The 16,615-nt window shown below is 42.6% G+C and overlaps 1 protein-coding gene across 3 annotated transcripts; it reads right to left on the reverse strand.

Annotated features, from left to right (window-relative positions):
* Positions 1 to 184: 184 nt before the first annotated feature.
* hao2 (hydroxyacid oxidase 2 (long chain)) lies at positions 185 to 12,840 on the reverse strand. Of its 3 annotated transcripts, none has more exons than XM_014174059.2 (9): positions 12,663 to 12,840; positions 11,482 to 11,542; positions 3,542 to 3,694; positions 3,245 to 3,396; positions 2,840 to 3,129; positions 2,288 to 2,506; positions 1,688 to 1,846; positions 1,531 to 1,600; positions 185 to 1,136 (listed from the first exon to the last, which is right to left on the reverse strand). In XM_014174059.2, the coding sequence occupies exons 2-9, from the start codon at positions 11,499 to 11,501 to the stop codon at positions 1,081 to 1,083; spliced, it is 1,119 nt and encodes a 372-aa protein (XP_014029534.1). In that variant the 5' UTR covers positions 11,502 to 11,542; positions 12,663 to 12,840; the 3' UTR covers positions 185 to 1,080. The 3 variants fall into 3 exon arrangements, with proteins under 3 accessions (XP_014029534.1, XP_014029533.1, XP_014029531.1); XM_014174058.2 differs by having other exon boundaries at positions 2,846 to 3,129; positions 3,542 to 3,712; positions 12,663 to 12,834; XM_014174056.2 differs by having other exon boundaries at positions 3,542 to 3,712; positions 12,663 to 12,834.
* Between the last annotated feature and the right edge of the window lie 3,775 nt (positions 12,841 to 16,615).

Raw genomic sequence — 16,615 nt, forward strand, 5'->3', positions numbered from 1 at the left:
CAGTAGTGGGCATAAAAGGGCATCTCAATTCAAGTCAATGATGGCATAATGGGTGGACTGGCAGCCATTTTGAGTGTACCCATGCCAGGATGTAAAATCAGGAAGAATCCCTTCAATCTGTGCTGTGATTTGTTGAGTCAACTCAACTGACATTATAAGAATACACTCCATTGCATGAGCCACATCAGTTAGCATCATTTTAATGAACATTTTACATTACCACAGCACTCCAGAATCAGTTGATGGAACATTCCAAAATACCATGGAAATTATTGTATCATAACACCAGGCAGCCATTGCGAGTGTACCCATGAGTTTACCAGTCAATTGCCAGGGTTAGCGCTTCCAAGTCCATTCTATTCATTCTTATTTCTATGAGTTTTCATGTCATTGTGTCTCCAGTGTTCTGAATCAAATCACACTGTTGTTCTCAGAGGATTAGGAACTGGAATCCCAAACGGCCATGTTACATCACTCTATCAACCAATCAACCACACTCCTCTCACTGCTGCATTCACAACCGTATTCCACTTCACCATCCAGAACAGTTATTACAATCAAACCAGAAGCGATCAATCATTTCACCCTCAGATCTGCTTTGACTGAGGGATCTCTGTTAGACGATCTAAAAGCAGACCACCTTCACAATTCACTAAACTTTAGTCACCATATCAGAGACACAATATCAGGCCTCTCTCACCCATACATGGGTTAACACTGGGCCTGCAGCCATTGAGAGTTAGGAATAGGTTAAACGGCATGATCTATATCATGTCAACATATCTCAGCTGAGTGATAACCATATTTTGCTGGTTATATCATATGGAAGCTGCTTGTGTTGAAATGTCCAGTCATTTCCCCACAAGAACTCGGGCAGCCACATTGGATTCAACTATTAAAGTTGAGGATGCATTAGATTGATGTCAGATTCAGTTTCAGTTCATTATGATTCACGTGACAGGTATTGTTTTGTTGTCCCAAATTCCAGTTTAGTTCGAAGTCATATTGATTGAGAAGACAGCTCCGTTTTGCTGCGTCGTCATAGTCGTCTGGCTGGTTCTGGCGACCCCTGCTGTCAAGTCACTGTTTAGAGAACTGGATGAGGTTCCTGTTGATCTCAGCCACGTTCCTACACCCTGGGGGAGGAAAGACCAACAAAACATTAGTGTTGCATTGTTATGAGGTTGATGTAATGATAGCTAAGGATTTTTAATCTCAGACTGGAAAAAATATAATTACATATGTAGAATCTTAATTTATTACTAAGAATTTTCTTGCACAGCAGGAAATGCAAATGTGTAGTGTATTTGAGGTTTAAAAAGGCTTCTAAACTTTGTCATTTCCACTTCGAAAATTCAGACTTGATTTCTTCTAACGAAAAATATATCAACCCCTACAACAATGTCCATTAATTATAATCCACATAATAATTCACATTTCCTATTGCTGTAGAATTATTTTCCTGTTGTAGCAAACTGCCTCAAATGAATATCCTTCATTTATATGTAAGAAGTTTTGTTCCTCACTCACCAGACAGAGCCATTGACAGACGGAACTCATCGTTGAGGATCTGTAGTACCTCCCTCACTCCCTCCTCACCCTGAGGGAACAAACACAGGCAGCAAGACATTCGTTACTCTCAGTATCTTAACTTAATAGGTCGATGACACACAACGTTAATAGTTACTTTATAGGCAAGGCCCCACACGGCTGGCCTCCCAATGAACACACACTTGGCTCCCAGAGCCACGGCCTTCAGCACGTCACTACCGGTGCGAATCCCCCCGTCCAGATACACCTCGATACGCCCTTGCACCGTATCCACGATCTCAGATAGGGCATCTATCTGTGTGGTAGATAGAGAGAGCAGAGGGAGGTAGAGAAGAAAATCCTACTTAGCCATGACACAAAGGACAGTTCATTTGAGGACTCCTACTGTACAACAATGGAGGTTAAGCTCTAGGGGAAGATCTCAATTGCATACTCCTCGCGTCCTCTCTCCTAGTCTCCTAGCCTCCTTCTCAAAACCCATTGAAGAAGGTCAGAGAGGAGGAACTGGCATCTCATCCAATGGGTTTTGAGAGAGAGGATGTGAGAGAGGATGTGAGAAGTATGCAATTGAGATCTTCCCTTAGAGTTCCACCTCCATTGTTGTACAGTAGGAGGCCTCAAATTAACTGTCCTTTAATATCACAATTTCATTAACTAAATATTGTTTGGCTTGCTGATTGTAGAGTGAAATAGAGGGGACATGAGGACGAGGTGGTGTAATTTGTCCCGTTCTTACCGTGGCGGGCCCTCCGTCCAGCTGGCGTCCTCCGTGGTTGGACACGATGATACCCTGGACGCCGTGCTCCACGGCCAGCTCAGCATCCTCCTTGGTCAGGATGCCCTTGATGATGATGGGCAGGCGGGTGAGAGACTGCAGCCAGTATACGTCCTTCCAGCTGATGGAGGGGTCCAGGGTGTTGGAAGGGATACCATACTCTTCAGAACTCGCAGCCTCCTACAGACATAAAATGCAGTACACAAACATATACAGTACAGTAACATATACAGTACAGTAACATATACACACAGAGGGACGCCTCAGGGGAAATGCAGCTACTGTCTCTGTACTATGCGCACTATGGGCTAGTTTCCTGGACACAGATTAAGCCTAGTCCTGGACTAAAAAGGACTAAATGTTCAATAGAGATTCTTCATTGAAAGTGCTTCTTAGCCCAAAATTATGATTAATCTTTGTCCGAGAAATGGTTCCAAAATGATTTTACGGTTAAATCATTACTGTTAAAAATATTTGATCTAGAAAAGAAAGCAAAAAATATGTTTATTTTACCATTACCTGGATGACCCCGTCAAAGTTTTTGACCTTGAGGTGCGGCGGGAGCTTGAACTGGTTGCGTATATCGTTGCGGCGCTTCCCAGTGTAGGGCACGTCGACGGTGAGGACCAAGGCTTTGTATCCCAGGGCCTCCACACGGTGAACGATGGACTCAGACAGCTTCCTGTCCCGGTACACATAGAGCTGAAACCAGCGGTAGCCGTTAGGCGCTGCAGCCACGATCTCCTCCACAGAGCAGGTGGAGTAGGTACTGGTGATGTAACACGTGTTCACTGCCTCCGTACCTGAGGAAAGAGAGAGAGATTCTGAGTTGATCACCGCTAGGATACTCTGTGACAACAAAGCTATTGACCTGCAGAGCTCAACCTCTACAGCTGTTAAACCCCTCCTAGTGCTCACCCCTGGCAGTAGCCATTTCACCCTCGTGCCAGGCCAGGCAATGGAAGGCAGTGGGGGCGATGCCCACGGGGAAGCTGATCTCTGTGCCCTGCACCGTGGTCCTGGTGTCACTCACTGACACGTCCCGTAGAATCCGTGGTCGCAGACGGATCCTGGGACAGAGACAAATTGATTATTTTGAGTCACATTGTTACTGGATCTTCCTAGCACTCCAATTTGACGTGTGGTGTTGTTGAGTGGTTTTTGTGACATTGAATTGTATGTCTTGTAGTTTACAGGACAGGGAGAGGTACCTACCGTTTGTAGGCCAGCAGATTGTCGTCCCTGGTGCAGCACTCGTCTGCTCCGGCTGCGTAGTAGTCCCAGGTTGCCTTGGAGAGGTGCTCTTTGGCATACTCCTCAAAGTCTGTGAGACATACCATAGCCATCTCAGCACAGCGGATCCCCTCTCTGTGGGATATATGATCACTGTCAGGGACAGCAGATGTAAAGCAATGTTATCAATATGTCAATTACACTATCAGGTAAGCCTGTATTAAAAGCAGAACTGGAGAAATAGTTATGGCATTGATGGAGATTTAACACAGTAAAAACACTGTACTTTGTTGTGAGCTGAAAGGAGTTGTAAATTGTGCAATTGAAACACAAACAATAACTGCAAACAGCTTCTGGTGCATATTTCACAAGAATACAGTGTGGAAAATGTTGTGGTGTCACCAGAACCTGGCTTTCAGGACTTTCGACCCAAATGATTTTGGCTCAACAGCGAGTCTTTTGCGCTGCTGGGATGGTGAATAAAACTAAGCTACACTGCATTACACACTGCATTGGAAATACAGCTGGGCTTGGGTCTGTACGCACAGAGATGACCTCAAATAACCTAAAGTTAATTACGGACACAATACATAACTAGCCAACTTGTCAACACACATGTTTTTTGCAAATATGCCTACTGGACTAGTACAATACTAAGCAATTATCACAACAGAGAAAAAAAATCTACACAATCAAAATGCCAGAAAACATAACAGTGCAGTCATATTCATCTTTTTCCTTTTCTAAAAAATAATTACACCAGCCTATGAATCTCATTGTCTTAATTTGAGTAGTTTAACTATTATAGACCCCCCCAGAGGAAGCTGACGCCACTACTTCTTCTTCTATGATATCATGGCGGTCCACAAACAAACGTTTAAGGTGCATGCCGCCACCTACTTTGCTGGAGTGTGCAATCAATCATGGTCTGCTTAATTCTGTACTACTAAGAAAATAACATTTAAAGACCAAATAAATCTCTACTAACTTCTACCATTTCAACAGTAACATATGTTACCCCCAATAACTATTTTGTCGTATCCACTATAACCTTCAACCTGGCATTTGTGCTTTCCACAAACCGAGTCGTGTTGATAACCTTACCAATGAAAACTATGTTCACTACCAAAGTGTCAAAGTGACACAGCACATTCATTCCACCAATCTGTTTTACAGCCTCTGCATATGATACATCATGAATGATTCTATATCTCTGAGCCTCTCTCTGCACCTGGCATCCACCAAATGCTGCACTATGTTCCCCCCCACAATTACATCACTTGACCTTCATATTGCTTCCACATTCACCGTAATCATGTTCCCCTCCACACTTGGCACATCTCTTCTTTCCTTTACACTGAACAACTACATGACCCATTCTTTGGCATTTAAATGCTGCCATGGGGATGGGACAAATTCTCTGACATTGAAACTATCTGTACTTTTCCAGGTAAAACCTTTTCAAACCTCAGCAGCACTGATAAGCTTTCACTTCTTTGACCCTCTTTTCTACGGCTCAACCTTTTGGCCTCTATCACTCTTCCTCCGTTCACATGTTCTTTAATATCATCTATGGACATAGATATTGGGACCCCAGTGATGACTCTCCTCAAGCTAGCATAAGCACAAGGGACATGGCTTTCAATCTTCTTCCAAATAAGCTTTTCCATTTGCAGAATCTTCCCTTGCCAAGCCTGGCTACCACAAAATATTAGCAATGTACCTTTTCCAATGAACTGGGCTAGTTTAACTTCACCTATCTCTTTCTCTACGGCATTGGATAGGATAGGGTGTATGCCAGTATTTCAATGTAATGTCCTGTCCTAGAGAGCAAATGCACATTTAGGTTTCATCTCCGAAGAATGACGAAGGCTATTTATACATTCACAAATTAGGTGTTGGAATTTTCATGTGGAGTTGATAAACATCAACAAATAGGGCACTGACAGCTGTCAGTGTAGCTTGCTAGCCTGCTAACCGTATATAGCTGATTATACATATAATTGGTTATATAGTTATTTCCCAAAGGGCAGCGCACAATTGACCCAGCGCCGTCCGGGTTTGGCCGGGGTAGGCCGTCATTGTAAATAAGAATGACATGCCTAGTTAAATAAAGGTTCAATAAAAAAATTCATACAAAATAAATGTCTTACTTCCCATTCTCTTTGCTGATGATACCAATTTTATTTTATCACACAAGAATTTTGATTCACTAATTAATGAAGCCAATTTTCTGAATGGTTTCAGATAAACAAATTATCTTCAAATGTTCAAAAAAATCTAACTTTATTGTATTCACTAGTAAGAACAAGAAATATTGTAAAAAAGAAAAAGCCAGAATCCCAATTGGTGGAACTGATATGGATCAAGTCACACCCACTAGATTCCTCATAGTTCTTATTGATGAAAAGTTGTCCTGGAAAGATCATATTCAGTTGGTCTGCAGCAAAGTGATGAAATCTGTTGGTGTCATCAGGAAGATTAATGGTTTGGTTCATCAGTCTTGCTTCCTTACTCTTTACTATAGCTTAATTTACCCATATCTCATTTACTGTTATATTGTCTGGGCCAGTACATATGCCTCCTACATACAAAAATTACTCATCTTACAAAATACATTTGCAAGACTGGCCACCTCCTCTAATTACCTGGCTCTATCTGCACCTTTAAGAAACTCAAAATATTGTCTATATACGACATCAATGTACGCCAATTATGCATTTTCATCTACAAATACTCATTCCTTAAAAACAGTTTACCTAACCCCTTCCATGGATTCTTCCAGGTTAATTTTGAAATTCATCTATATAACACAAGACGCTGCGATAACCTTCACCTTCCCCTCTGCCACACCTCACGTAGTCAGTTCTCTATCAGATACAGAGATACCATACTCTGGAATTCTTATCTTCACATTGCCAAAATTTCCTCAATAACGAAGACTGGGGGTCAGCCTGATGAACCAAACTACTCAGTAATCTCCTCCATATAGCCCAACTCTCACACACTCACACCCCGACACACACACACACACACACACACACATTTCAACAAAACATATACTGTTTATTATTTTTTGTGATTGCTAATCGGTTTATTTGTACATTTATGATTGGTGGGTTTTGTTGTTTTATTTTTGTACTTATTGTATATTGTTTTGTGGTTTTTATATAAGCCTTTGGGCTTCCAAACCCACCTGCACACCATTTTTTTATGAATTTGTTTTTATCTGTATTGTTGTATATCACTTATTTTCTTTGGTTAAATAAATGTAATCTAAACCTAGCTAGCTAGCTGTCTTGCTAATCTTATCTAGCTAATGTTATCTGTTGTCGCTGTGTTTTTTTCAAAAGATTAGCCAGCTGGCTCTATGACTGGTTCTGGAGCTGGATTTGTCATAGGGAAAACTTCCCACAGATGGAAACCACTGCTCCATCTTTGTCTTTGCCATCTATTGCTATTTTAAGTTTTGGCATCCTCCATAAATTGCAGCCGTGAATCTGCCATTGAAAGAGTTATAAAGAATAAGATGAAACTCTGGTCATATTGATAACTATTGAAAGATACGTGTTTTTCTACATTGTAATGGACATGGTGCAACCTTTGGTAGGTAGGCTGCAGTAAAGCATTTTATACTTTAGTCATTTATCAGACACTTTTATCCAGAGCAACAGTGCATACATTTTCATACTGGTCCCTGTAGGAATCGAACCCACAGCCCTTGTGTTGCAAGCACCATGCTCTACTAACTGTGCAACACGGCACCAAGCAAGCCCATGCTCATGGTTCTTACAGGGGAAGTTAAATGATAGACTACAATGACTTTGCTCATGATCATGCACGCCGCAAATGACATGTTCAGTAATTACAGTGCTTTCAGAAAGTATTCACACCCCTTGACTTTTTCTACATTTTGTTGTGTTACAACAGCCTGAATTGAAAATAGATTAAATTTAGATTTGTTGGTCACTGGCTTACACACAATATCCCATAATGTCAAAGTGGAATTATGTTTTTCAAAAAGTTTACAAGTTTAAAAATGAAAAGCTTAAATGTCTTCAGTCAATAAGTACTCAACACTATTGTTATGGGAAATCTAATTAAGTTCAGGAGTAAAAATGTGCTTAGTCACATAATAAGTTGCATGGACTCACTCCGTGTGCAGTAATAGTGTTTAATATGATTTTTGAATGACTACCTCATCTCTGTACCCCACACATACAATTATCTGTAAGGTCCCTCAGTGAAGCAGTGAATTTCAAACACAGATTCAACCACAAAGACCAGAGAGGTTTTCCAATGCTTCGCAAAAGGGCACGTATTGGTAGATGGGTAAAAAAAGCAGTCATTGAATATACCTTTGAGCATGGAGAAGTCATTCATTACACTTTGGATGGAATATCAATAGATCCAGTCGCTACAAAGATGCAGGCGTCCTTCCTAACTCAGTTTCCGGAGAGGAAGAAAACCGATCAGGGATTTTTGTAACGGCAATTGTTGAAGAGAGTAGACCAAGGCGCAGCGTGGTTAGTGCTCATCATGAATTTATTAAAGCTAGAACACTTTGACCAAGACCCCGACAGCCAAACCGTTCTGTCAGGTACTAAACAGAAATCAACTACCCACAAACCCCAAAGGAAAACAGGCTGCCTAAGTATGACTCCCAATCAGCGACAACGATGTACAGCTGTCCCTGATTAAGAGCCATACCAGGCCAAAACAAAGAAATACAAAGCATAGAAAAAAGGACATAGAATGCCCACCCAAATCACACCCTAACCAAACCTAAATAGAGACATAAAAAAGGCTCTCTCAGGTCAGGGCATGACAATTTTACACTGAGGCCAATGTAGACTTTAAAACAGTTACAGAGTTTAGTGGCTGTGAAAGGAGAAAACTGAGCATGGATCAACAACATTTGAGTTACTCTACAATACTAATCTAATTGACAGAGTGAAAAGAAGGAAGCCTGTACAGAATACAAATATTCCAAAAAATTAATCCTGTTTGCAACAAGGCACTAAAGTAATGCTGCAAAAAATGTGGCAAAGCAATACATTTTTGTCCTGAATACAAAGTGTTATGTTTGGGGCACACTCCATATTTTCAAGCATAGTGGTGGTTTCATCATGTTATGGGTATGCTTGTAATTGTTAAGGACTGAGGAGTTTTTCAGGATAAAAAAGAAACAGAATGTAGCTAAGCACAGGCAAAATCCTAGAGGAAAACTTAGTTCAGTCAGCTTTCCACCAGAGACTGGAAGATTAATTCACCTTTCAGCAGGACAATACCCTAAAACACAAGGCAAAATCTACACTGGAGTTGCTTACCAAGAAGACAGTGAATGTTCCTGAGTGGCCGAGTTACAGTTTTGACTTAAATCTGATTGAAAATCTATGGCAAGACTTGAAAATGGTTGTCTAGCAATGATCAACAACCAATTTGAAGAATTCTGAAAAGAATAATGGGCAAATATTGCACAATCCAGGTGTGCAAAGCTCTTAGACTTACCCAGAAAGGCTCACAGCTGTAATCACAGCCAAAAGTGATTCTAACATGTATTGACTCAGGGGTGTGAATACTTATGGAAATGAGATATTTCTGTATTTTATTTTTTATTTTCAGAGTGCCCCATGGTGGCGTGGGATTATGGTATGGGCTACAGACAACGAACACGATTGCATTTTATTGATAGCAATTTGAATGCACAGAGATACCGTGATGAGATCCTGAGGCCCATTGTCATTCCATTCATCCACCGCCATCACCTCATGTTTCAGCATGATAATGCATGGCCCCATGTCGCAAGGATCTGTGCACAATTCCTGGAAGCTTAAAATGTCCCAGTTCTTCCATGGCCTGCTTGCAAATGTCACCCACTGAGCATGTTTGGAATGTTCTGGATCAGACTATTCTCAATTTAATCTTGTCTTTACTAATATGTACAATTAGTTTCGATTTAGAATGATCAATTATCAAATGGTCAGGAACAGGGGCAAAGGAAAAATACATGTCATCTGTATGCACTGGAATTAGAGAATGGATGCAGCACGCTTTCCCACCGTCTGTTTTTCAATGATGCCTGGTAGGCTACTTCGGTTTTATAGCAGATCATGTGCTTAATATTAGCAAGCTGACAAATAGATATGAGAACACTTATTTAAATCCAAGCATCAACTACTGTGTGAGGAGCATGCTCTGCGCGACAGGTTATATTCCGCCCAAACTGTATACCATGGGCCCTCCAACCCTGTTCCTGCATCTACCCAGTGCTTAATTTGGGAAACCAAGTCAAATCTGTTTCGTTGAGTTAGGCTTGAAAACAACATTCACAATTACCATGTTTTACACTCAGTTTCAACCTGCTGTTGAACTTCTTTCTTCAAATTGATCATCACAGTGGGGTGAGTATTAAAAGTGTGATACTGTTTTGATGACAAGTGCTTGATGTGACTTTTGATAGCATTTGCATTGACATCAGAGTGGTTAGAGGGACAATATAGTGCTGAGTACCAGGCCATTAGGACCTGATGGTAGTTAGCAAGTTGGGTACATACTACCAATGCATGTCCAGAGTGCATAACAGGAGATTACTGTGACTCAATGGTCACATGAATTGTACTGCGGTGTCATGACTGTGGTGTTGACTCATGACTGTGGTGTTGCGGTAATACTGTGACTAGAACAGCCCTAGTGCAAAAACACAAGTTTGCACCCACTATTTTAATTTGCTCCATGGCTCAGGCGGCCAAGTGGACACAAGGCTGTTTGGCTCATCTCAGTCATGAAGGGGAAGAACTTTGCAGCTGTTTCTGATTAATAAACAACGCCATGCTGGTGGATGGTAACATTCAAATTAAACTCAGCCCTGAAACTAAATGTAGGCTGAAAAGAATTTGGATATAATAGCATAAGAAAAAACACTGCATTCACATGGATTTGCAGGAAGTGTTCAGGTCGGATTTGTCACTTAAAGCGAAAATATATCATACTTTGACTAAAACGATGACTCATTGATTTAAATCGTTGTGCAACAGCATGGGTAAGTTCTGGCCATGCTCTTTCAGTAAGAAAAAGTGGATTTAGACTGGTCTGGACATTTAACAGGCAGTATACATTTTTTTAAATAAATGTATTCATCTAGTCATTGTCATTTCATGAAATGTCAATCTGCGAAAAAAAAGAAAAAAAACTCACATCAATAGAGGTGCTCATGTGAGCAAAACAGCTGAAATGCAACACACACAGCAACGTGTCAAATGACATTATGAAGGGTCTACTAATATCATTCTGATACAACTAATCACTCTAGTCCTCAGTGACATAGACACACACAAATCCATTCAGGAATGTCTGGTTAACAGAGCAATGCAGCTCAGAGTTAGATCTATTCCAATTGTGTGATTGTGTGCTTTTGTGTGAGTTAAATAAAACTATCATAGAGATTAACACTGGCAGTGAGTGTGACCCTGCCGTGACCTTTGGCGTTATTGTGCTTACAGAGGCTGGAATTGTGCTGATGGCACAGCAAGCCACAGAGAAGGGAGGGGGGTTGCACATTACATACTACAGCACAGATGGGGACATACATACTAGGCCTACACATAAAACACACAGAATGTGGCAAGCCGCAGCATGGTCAGTAACACACAGCACTACAGTACATGTATAGTAGGGTGGTCAGTGACTTACCACAGACCTGGAGTACATTGCACACAATAACTTGAACAACTACTGTAGTCTACATACCAAATTATCACAGGGTTGTTAGTGACTCCTCAACTGACATAGGTTTATCTTTGAGTTTACATGACAGAGGTTTTTATTGTGCAGTTTTATCTGAGTTTACTGTATGTCACTGTATCTGACAGTCACTGAGTTCACCTGTTGACCTGAGTAACCATCTATGGAGAACCACTCACCGTTTACAGCTGGTGCTCATTGTCTCTGAATGAACTTCAATACTCCTGGCAGAGTCATAACCTGGAAGAAAATTAAGATACTCATTATTTTTCCCCAGATTGAAAAGCCAAAAAAATATAGTCAACCTCCAATAAAACAATGCCAAAAAACACAAATCCTAAAAACTCAATTATGCTAATTGTTGTGCGGTGTGTGTAACTTTTGACTGTACATCTCCCATGCTGTGATTGACAACAATGTGATCTATGAACACCTGAGGGCAGTGCAATACAGAGTAAAGGGATTATAAACAGAGCTGTTCAATCTCTACCTGTATAATATGCCAGGCTATCACACATTCAATGAGAGAACATGACATGTACAATACCTACTGTTCAGCAACAGTATACTGTATACTGAGCTGCCATTCAAATGAAAATGGCTGTTGACATAATACTGTATCTCAAATGCATAGCGGCCTACTGTAAAACGATTCATGTTGAATTTTGAGGCCTTCATTAAAAACCTTTAAATGAGTTGTTTAAACAATGATCATACTATTTCCCCTCAATTATGTCTTCTATAGAATTTGCAAGATAGACTTGCAGGTAAGGTTCAGATCCGATCAGTTCTAAAGTAATGTTTCTCCACAAATATCAGTCACGTTCGATGAACATGATGTTAAATGAATGTTAACCTGTGTCCTATAGATTGTGAATGATAAGTTACCTCCCTCTCTACACCTGTCAATGTGGGTCATTTCAGCGCTCTCAGTGGGACTTCAAAGCACATTGTTATGGTACATTTCTAGAAGAGCAGCTGTGTGTATTATAATAAACGTCTATGGAAAATAGCATACATATAACAGAAAATAAAATGACCTTTTGAAAAAAATTCAAGGTTTGGTTTACTGTAGATCACATCACATGTAAATAACTATGACTTCAGATGTTTTGATATTTATCAAAGAAAGCAGCTACATATCAGTTCCCAAAGATACAGGCAGTGATGTTGTTACTGAGCAATGTACATCTTGTTTTGTTTTTTGTTTACAGTGTCTTCTCCTCTCTCCCTCTCTCTCTCTCTCTCCCTCTCTCTCTCTCTCCCTGTCTCTACTATGTTAATAGATGTAGTCCTACAGTAGCTGATGTAAAAAGGCCCTGAGGGCAACCACACAGGAGGAAAATGTGAGGTGTCTTACCTTGTCCTTTAACCTGTCCTAGTTTGCTCTCGTAGCCTGTCACCTCTCATATGACACAAGTGTGCAGGGCAGGACAGTGTCAGGGGCAGGGCAACTCTAGCTCCACTCACTCCATTTGGGAGAATTCCTTTGATACCGCCCCCCACCACTCATTCACACACACTGGCTCAATACTAACCTCCCCTGTCAGCAGTATGGGGCCCCTGTTCTCTCTTTGTACATGCCTGATAAAGGGGGGCAGATAGGATAGCATAGCAACCCTTCTCTTCAATTGTATTGATGGGTGTATGGATGGATGGGTAGGTGACTGAATGAGTGAGTGAGAGTGAGTGGGTGAGTGACCGACAGTCACATTACTTACGAGACAGTGTGCGTGTGCATTCATGTGTATCCTGTCCTCCTGGTTACAGTTGAATGACTACCGCTTTTTGGATTCTTGATTCATTATTGTCTTAATTTTTTCATGTGCACAGTACCCCGTTGACTGTAAATCATTACTGTCAAAGTCCTCTGGAAATGTCCTACAAAGGAGGCTGTATACCCACACTACACATCTTTTCACTACATAGAAAGGAGGATGGAGTAGAGAGAAAGAGAGCGAGAGAGAAACAGAGATTGATTGACACAGAGAGAGAGTGAGAAAATAAGAGTGAATTCAATAAATGTCACAGTGTCTGAACTTGCCACGAACGTAACAAAACTCCCTGAAACGTTGTTCAAGCGTTCTAAAACAGCAGTGGGTGTAGTGGTGCTAAATTAGATTTGGTCTCTCTATTTCATTACTACCTTGGAATTCGGTTTATTCTTAGTCAATTTTACCGCTGCAGTAACAGAGCCAGGTCTCTTAAAACAGCTCTTTGCTGAGTGTTTTATTTTGTTTTAATTCGAAGACTGTGAAGGTGCAGGCCAGGGGCTGGGGGTTGAGACTGGGGTTGGGACTCCAAAGCTTTGGCCAAGTCTCACACGTTGGCGGCCCCTCTGAGGGCCATGGGGAGGTGGCTCTGTTACCTGCTCTAAGTGACGTGTAAATTGTGTTATTCCACAGCTGGCTCTGATGCCTATCACTGCGTCTATCTCGCTCCCAACTCCTCAGACACGTTAGGAGAGGAGGGGAGAAAACCTCTTCCACATGCTGTCTCTCTCTCAGGCTATTGCTTGGCTAGTCCAGAACATGTTTGTTGAATTGTTAAGGTGTTCTCCTGCCCTGGCAAGCATCCTCAACTCTTTCTATACCTCTGTCTAAGTTGCCCTCTTAAATTACATAGGTTTGTAGTCTCAGGTGTTTGGGTCTCATTGTTTCATTCCACCTTGCGTTAAGGCCATAAGGCTGGCTGTTGATCACAGTTCTTAGATCAGGGGAAAGCAGTATGTGACCAGGGACTAGGAGTCAAATGTGTGGCAGATTTCCCACCCAACAGATTGCGTTGTGAACTGTACATGCAGTTGACTAAATTGTGAGGGTAAAAGTTGGGAACAAAAGATGGTCAGATTTTAGGCCAATAAAAGTTCTTAAACTTTTTACTCTGATAAAAAATAAATTGGAGACCTGTTCTAATGCGGCAATCAAAATAAACACATTATACAGAAATCCACAATGCAGTGACAGCAGGTGTAAGCCCCATCTGTTACACAGGCACAGATATACAGTAGTTGTTTCTCTGCTTCTCTACTGTAGAGTGAACAGTAGAGTGAAAAAGCCCTAAAGTGAACACATAAGTTGCTGTAAATGTCATGTACTGAATGAATGATGGATGTCTCCAGTGTTTAATGTCTGGGAGAGACAGGGAGCATAACTCACAGTTTAACTGACAATGAGCCGTCATGATTCATCTATACTCTGTATTCTCACTCCTCTCATCTACAGTAACTGCAGGGGAGACTTTCCAGCCAGCACATTTGGTTCCTTGGAAGCTGTGGGAATGTACGTTTTTGGTTTCCAATTGGTTCTGGGACTAAAGCTATACGTTTCCTGACTGGTAAAACTGATAGTTTTAACGTTCTGAGAACGGAAGTGAAAATGGAACATTAATCTTTTGGTTGCAGGGAGGTTCTGAGAATGTTTTACTATGGTTCCTGAAAGTTTTCCAGGGAGGTTTTATTAACACTATTTGGAGGTTTTTTAAATAACTTTCGCTGAATGTTTCAATTAGACTTTTCATAACACTGCTATCTTATTTTGGGTACACTTTATTGAACTCCAAGGACACATGAAAATTCACATGAAACATGAAACTTTCAATTAATTTCCTTAAGCATTAATTATGCAAACTAGGGTTGACCCCAATTAGTCAACTGGTCAATTGTTTGGTTGTTAGGCCTGTTGTTCGTGTCACGTTCGTCGTATGGAGTGGACCAAAACGCAGCGGGAATGTAAGTGCTCATCTTCTTCATTATTTATCACGTTTCTTTACGTGATACAAAACAACGATGAAAAACCAGTCTCGTAAGGACAAAATGACTATACAGAGAAACAACTACCCACAAATCCCATGACAAAAACACCTCTATTAAATAGGACCTTCAATTCGAGGCAACGAGGAACAGCTGCCTCCAATTGAAGGTCAACCCAATAAACTACGCATAGAAATAGAACAAATAGAACAAACATAGAAATACACTAACATAGAACATAAACCAAAACACCCTAAACAAACATCCCCTGCCACGCCCTGACCAAACTATAATAACTAACAATCCCTTTTACTGGTCAGGACGTGATAGTACCCCCCCCCAAGGTGCAGACCCCGGATGCACCTGAAACAACAAAACAAAAAGTAATACAACAAAAAATAATCTCAAACTAAAGGGAGGAAAGGGAGGGTGGCTACCGTCACCGACGGCTCCCGTGCTACACCCCCCCTCCCCAATCCTCCAACTACGGAGGTGGCTCAAGCCCCTGCCTTAGTCCCCAACCTAACCTGTCCACCCCCGCTGAAGACTCAGGGCTAAGGCGCGTCGCTGGAGACCTCGGGCTGATGCGCGTCGCTGGAGACCTCGGGCTGATGCGCGTCGCTGGAGACCTCGGGCTGGAGGGAGTCGCTGGAGACCTCGGACTGGAGGGCGACTCTGGCTGCGCCGGTGCCGGACTGTTGGGCCGACTCTGGCTGCGCCGGACTGTGGGCCGCCTCTGCAGGCTCCGGACTGTGGGCCGCCTCTGCAGGCTCCGGACTGTGGGCCGCCTCTGCAGGCTCCGGACTGTGGGCCGCCTCTGCAGGCTCCGGACTGTGGGCCGCCTCTGCAGGCTCCGGACTGTGGGCCGCCTCTGCAGGCTCCGGACTGTGGGCCGCCTCTGCAGGCTCCGGACTGTAGAACACTGGACGGGAAACTGTCGCCGGAAGTTCTGGACGGGGAACTGTTGTCGGAAGCTCTGGACGAGGTACTGTTGTCGGAAGCTCTGGACGGGGACTGCGCACTGGAAGCCTAGTGCATGGGGCTGGTACTGGAGGTACCAGACTGGAGACACGCACCAAAAGGCTAGTGCGAGGAGCAGGAACAGGACGTACTGGACTGGACTGACGCACTGGAAGCCTAGTGCGTGGTGCTGGCTTTGGAGGCGCCAGACTAGGGACACGCACCACAAGGCTAGTGCGAGGAGCGGGAACTGGATACACTGGTCCATGAGTAAGCACTGGAGGTCTGGAGCCCACAACCCCTTCTGGCTGAGTGCTCACTCTAGCACGGCACTTGCGAGGGGCTGGGATCGCTCGCACCGGACTGTGCGTGTGCATGGGCGAGATCGTGCGCACTTCCGCATAGCACGGTGCTCTCTTGATCCGCTGCTCCCCATAATAAGCACGGGGAGTTGGCTTAGGTGTATTACCTGACCTAGCCACTCTTCCCGTGTTCCCCCCCAAAACATTTCTTGGGGCTGCCTCTCACACTTGCCAATCTGTGCGTATAATGCCTCATAATGACGCCGTTCCGCCTTCGCTGCCTCCTGCTCCTCCTTAGGT

The sequence above is a fragment of the Salmo salar genome, chromosome ssa25, assembly GCF_905237065.1.
Source record: "Salmo salar chromosome ssa25, Ssal_v3.1, whole genome shotgun sequence".
Classification (NCBI taxonomy): domain Eukaryota; kingdom Metazoa; phylum Chordata; class Actinopteri; order Salmoniformes; family Salmonidae; genus Salmo; species Salmo salar.

Coding starts and splice junctions, on each gene's coding strand:
- hao2 (XM_014174056.2), bottom strand. CDS start 11,501: ATGAGCACCAGCTGTAAACG. Junction 3,130..3,244: donor TGAAATGGCTACTGCCAGGG/GTGAGCACTAGG, acceptor CTCTTTCCTCAG/GTACGGAGGCAGTGAACACG. Junction 1,847..2,287: donor TGGACGGAGGGCCCGCCACG/GTAAGAACGGGA, acceptor TCTACCACACAG/ATAGATGCCCTATCTGAGAT.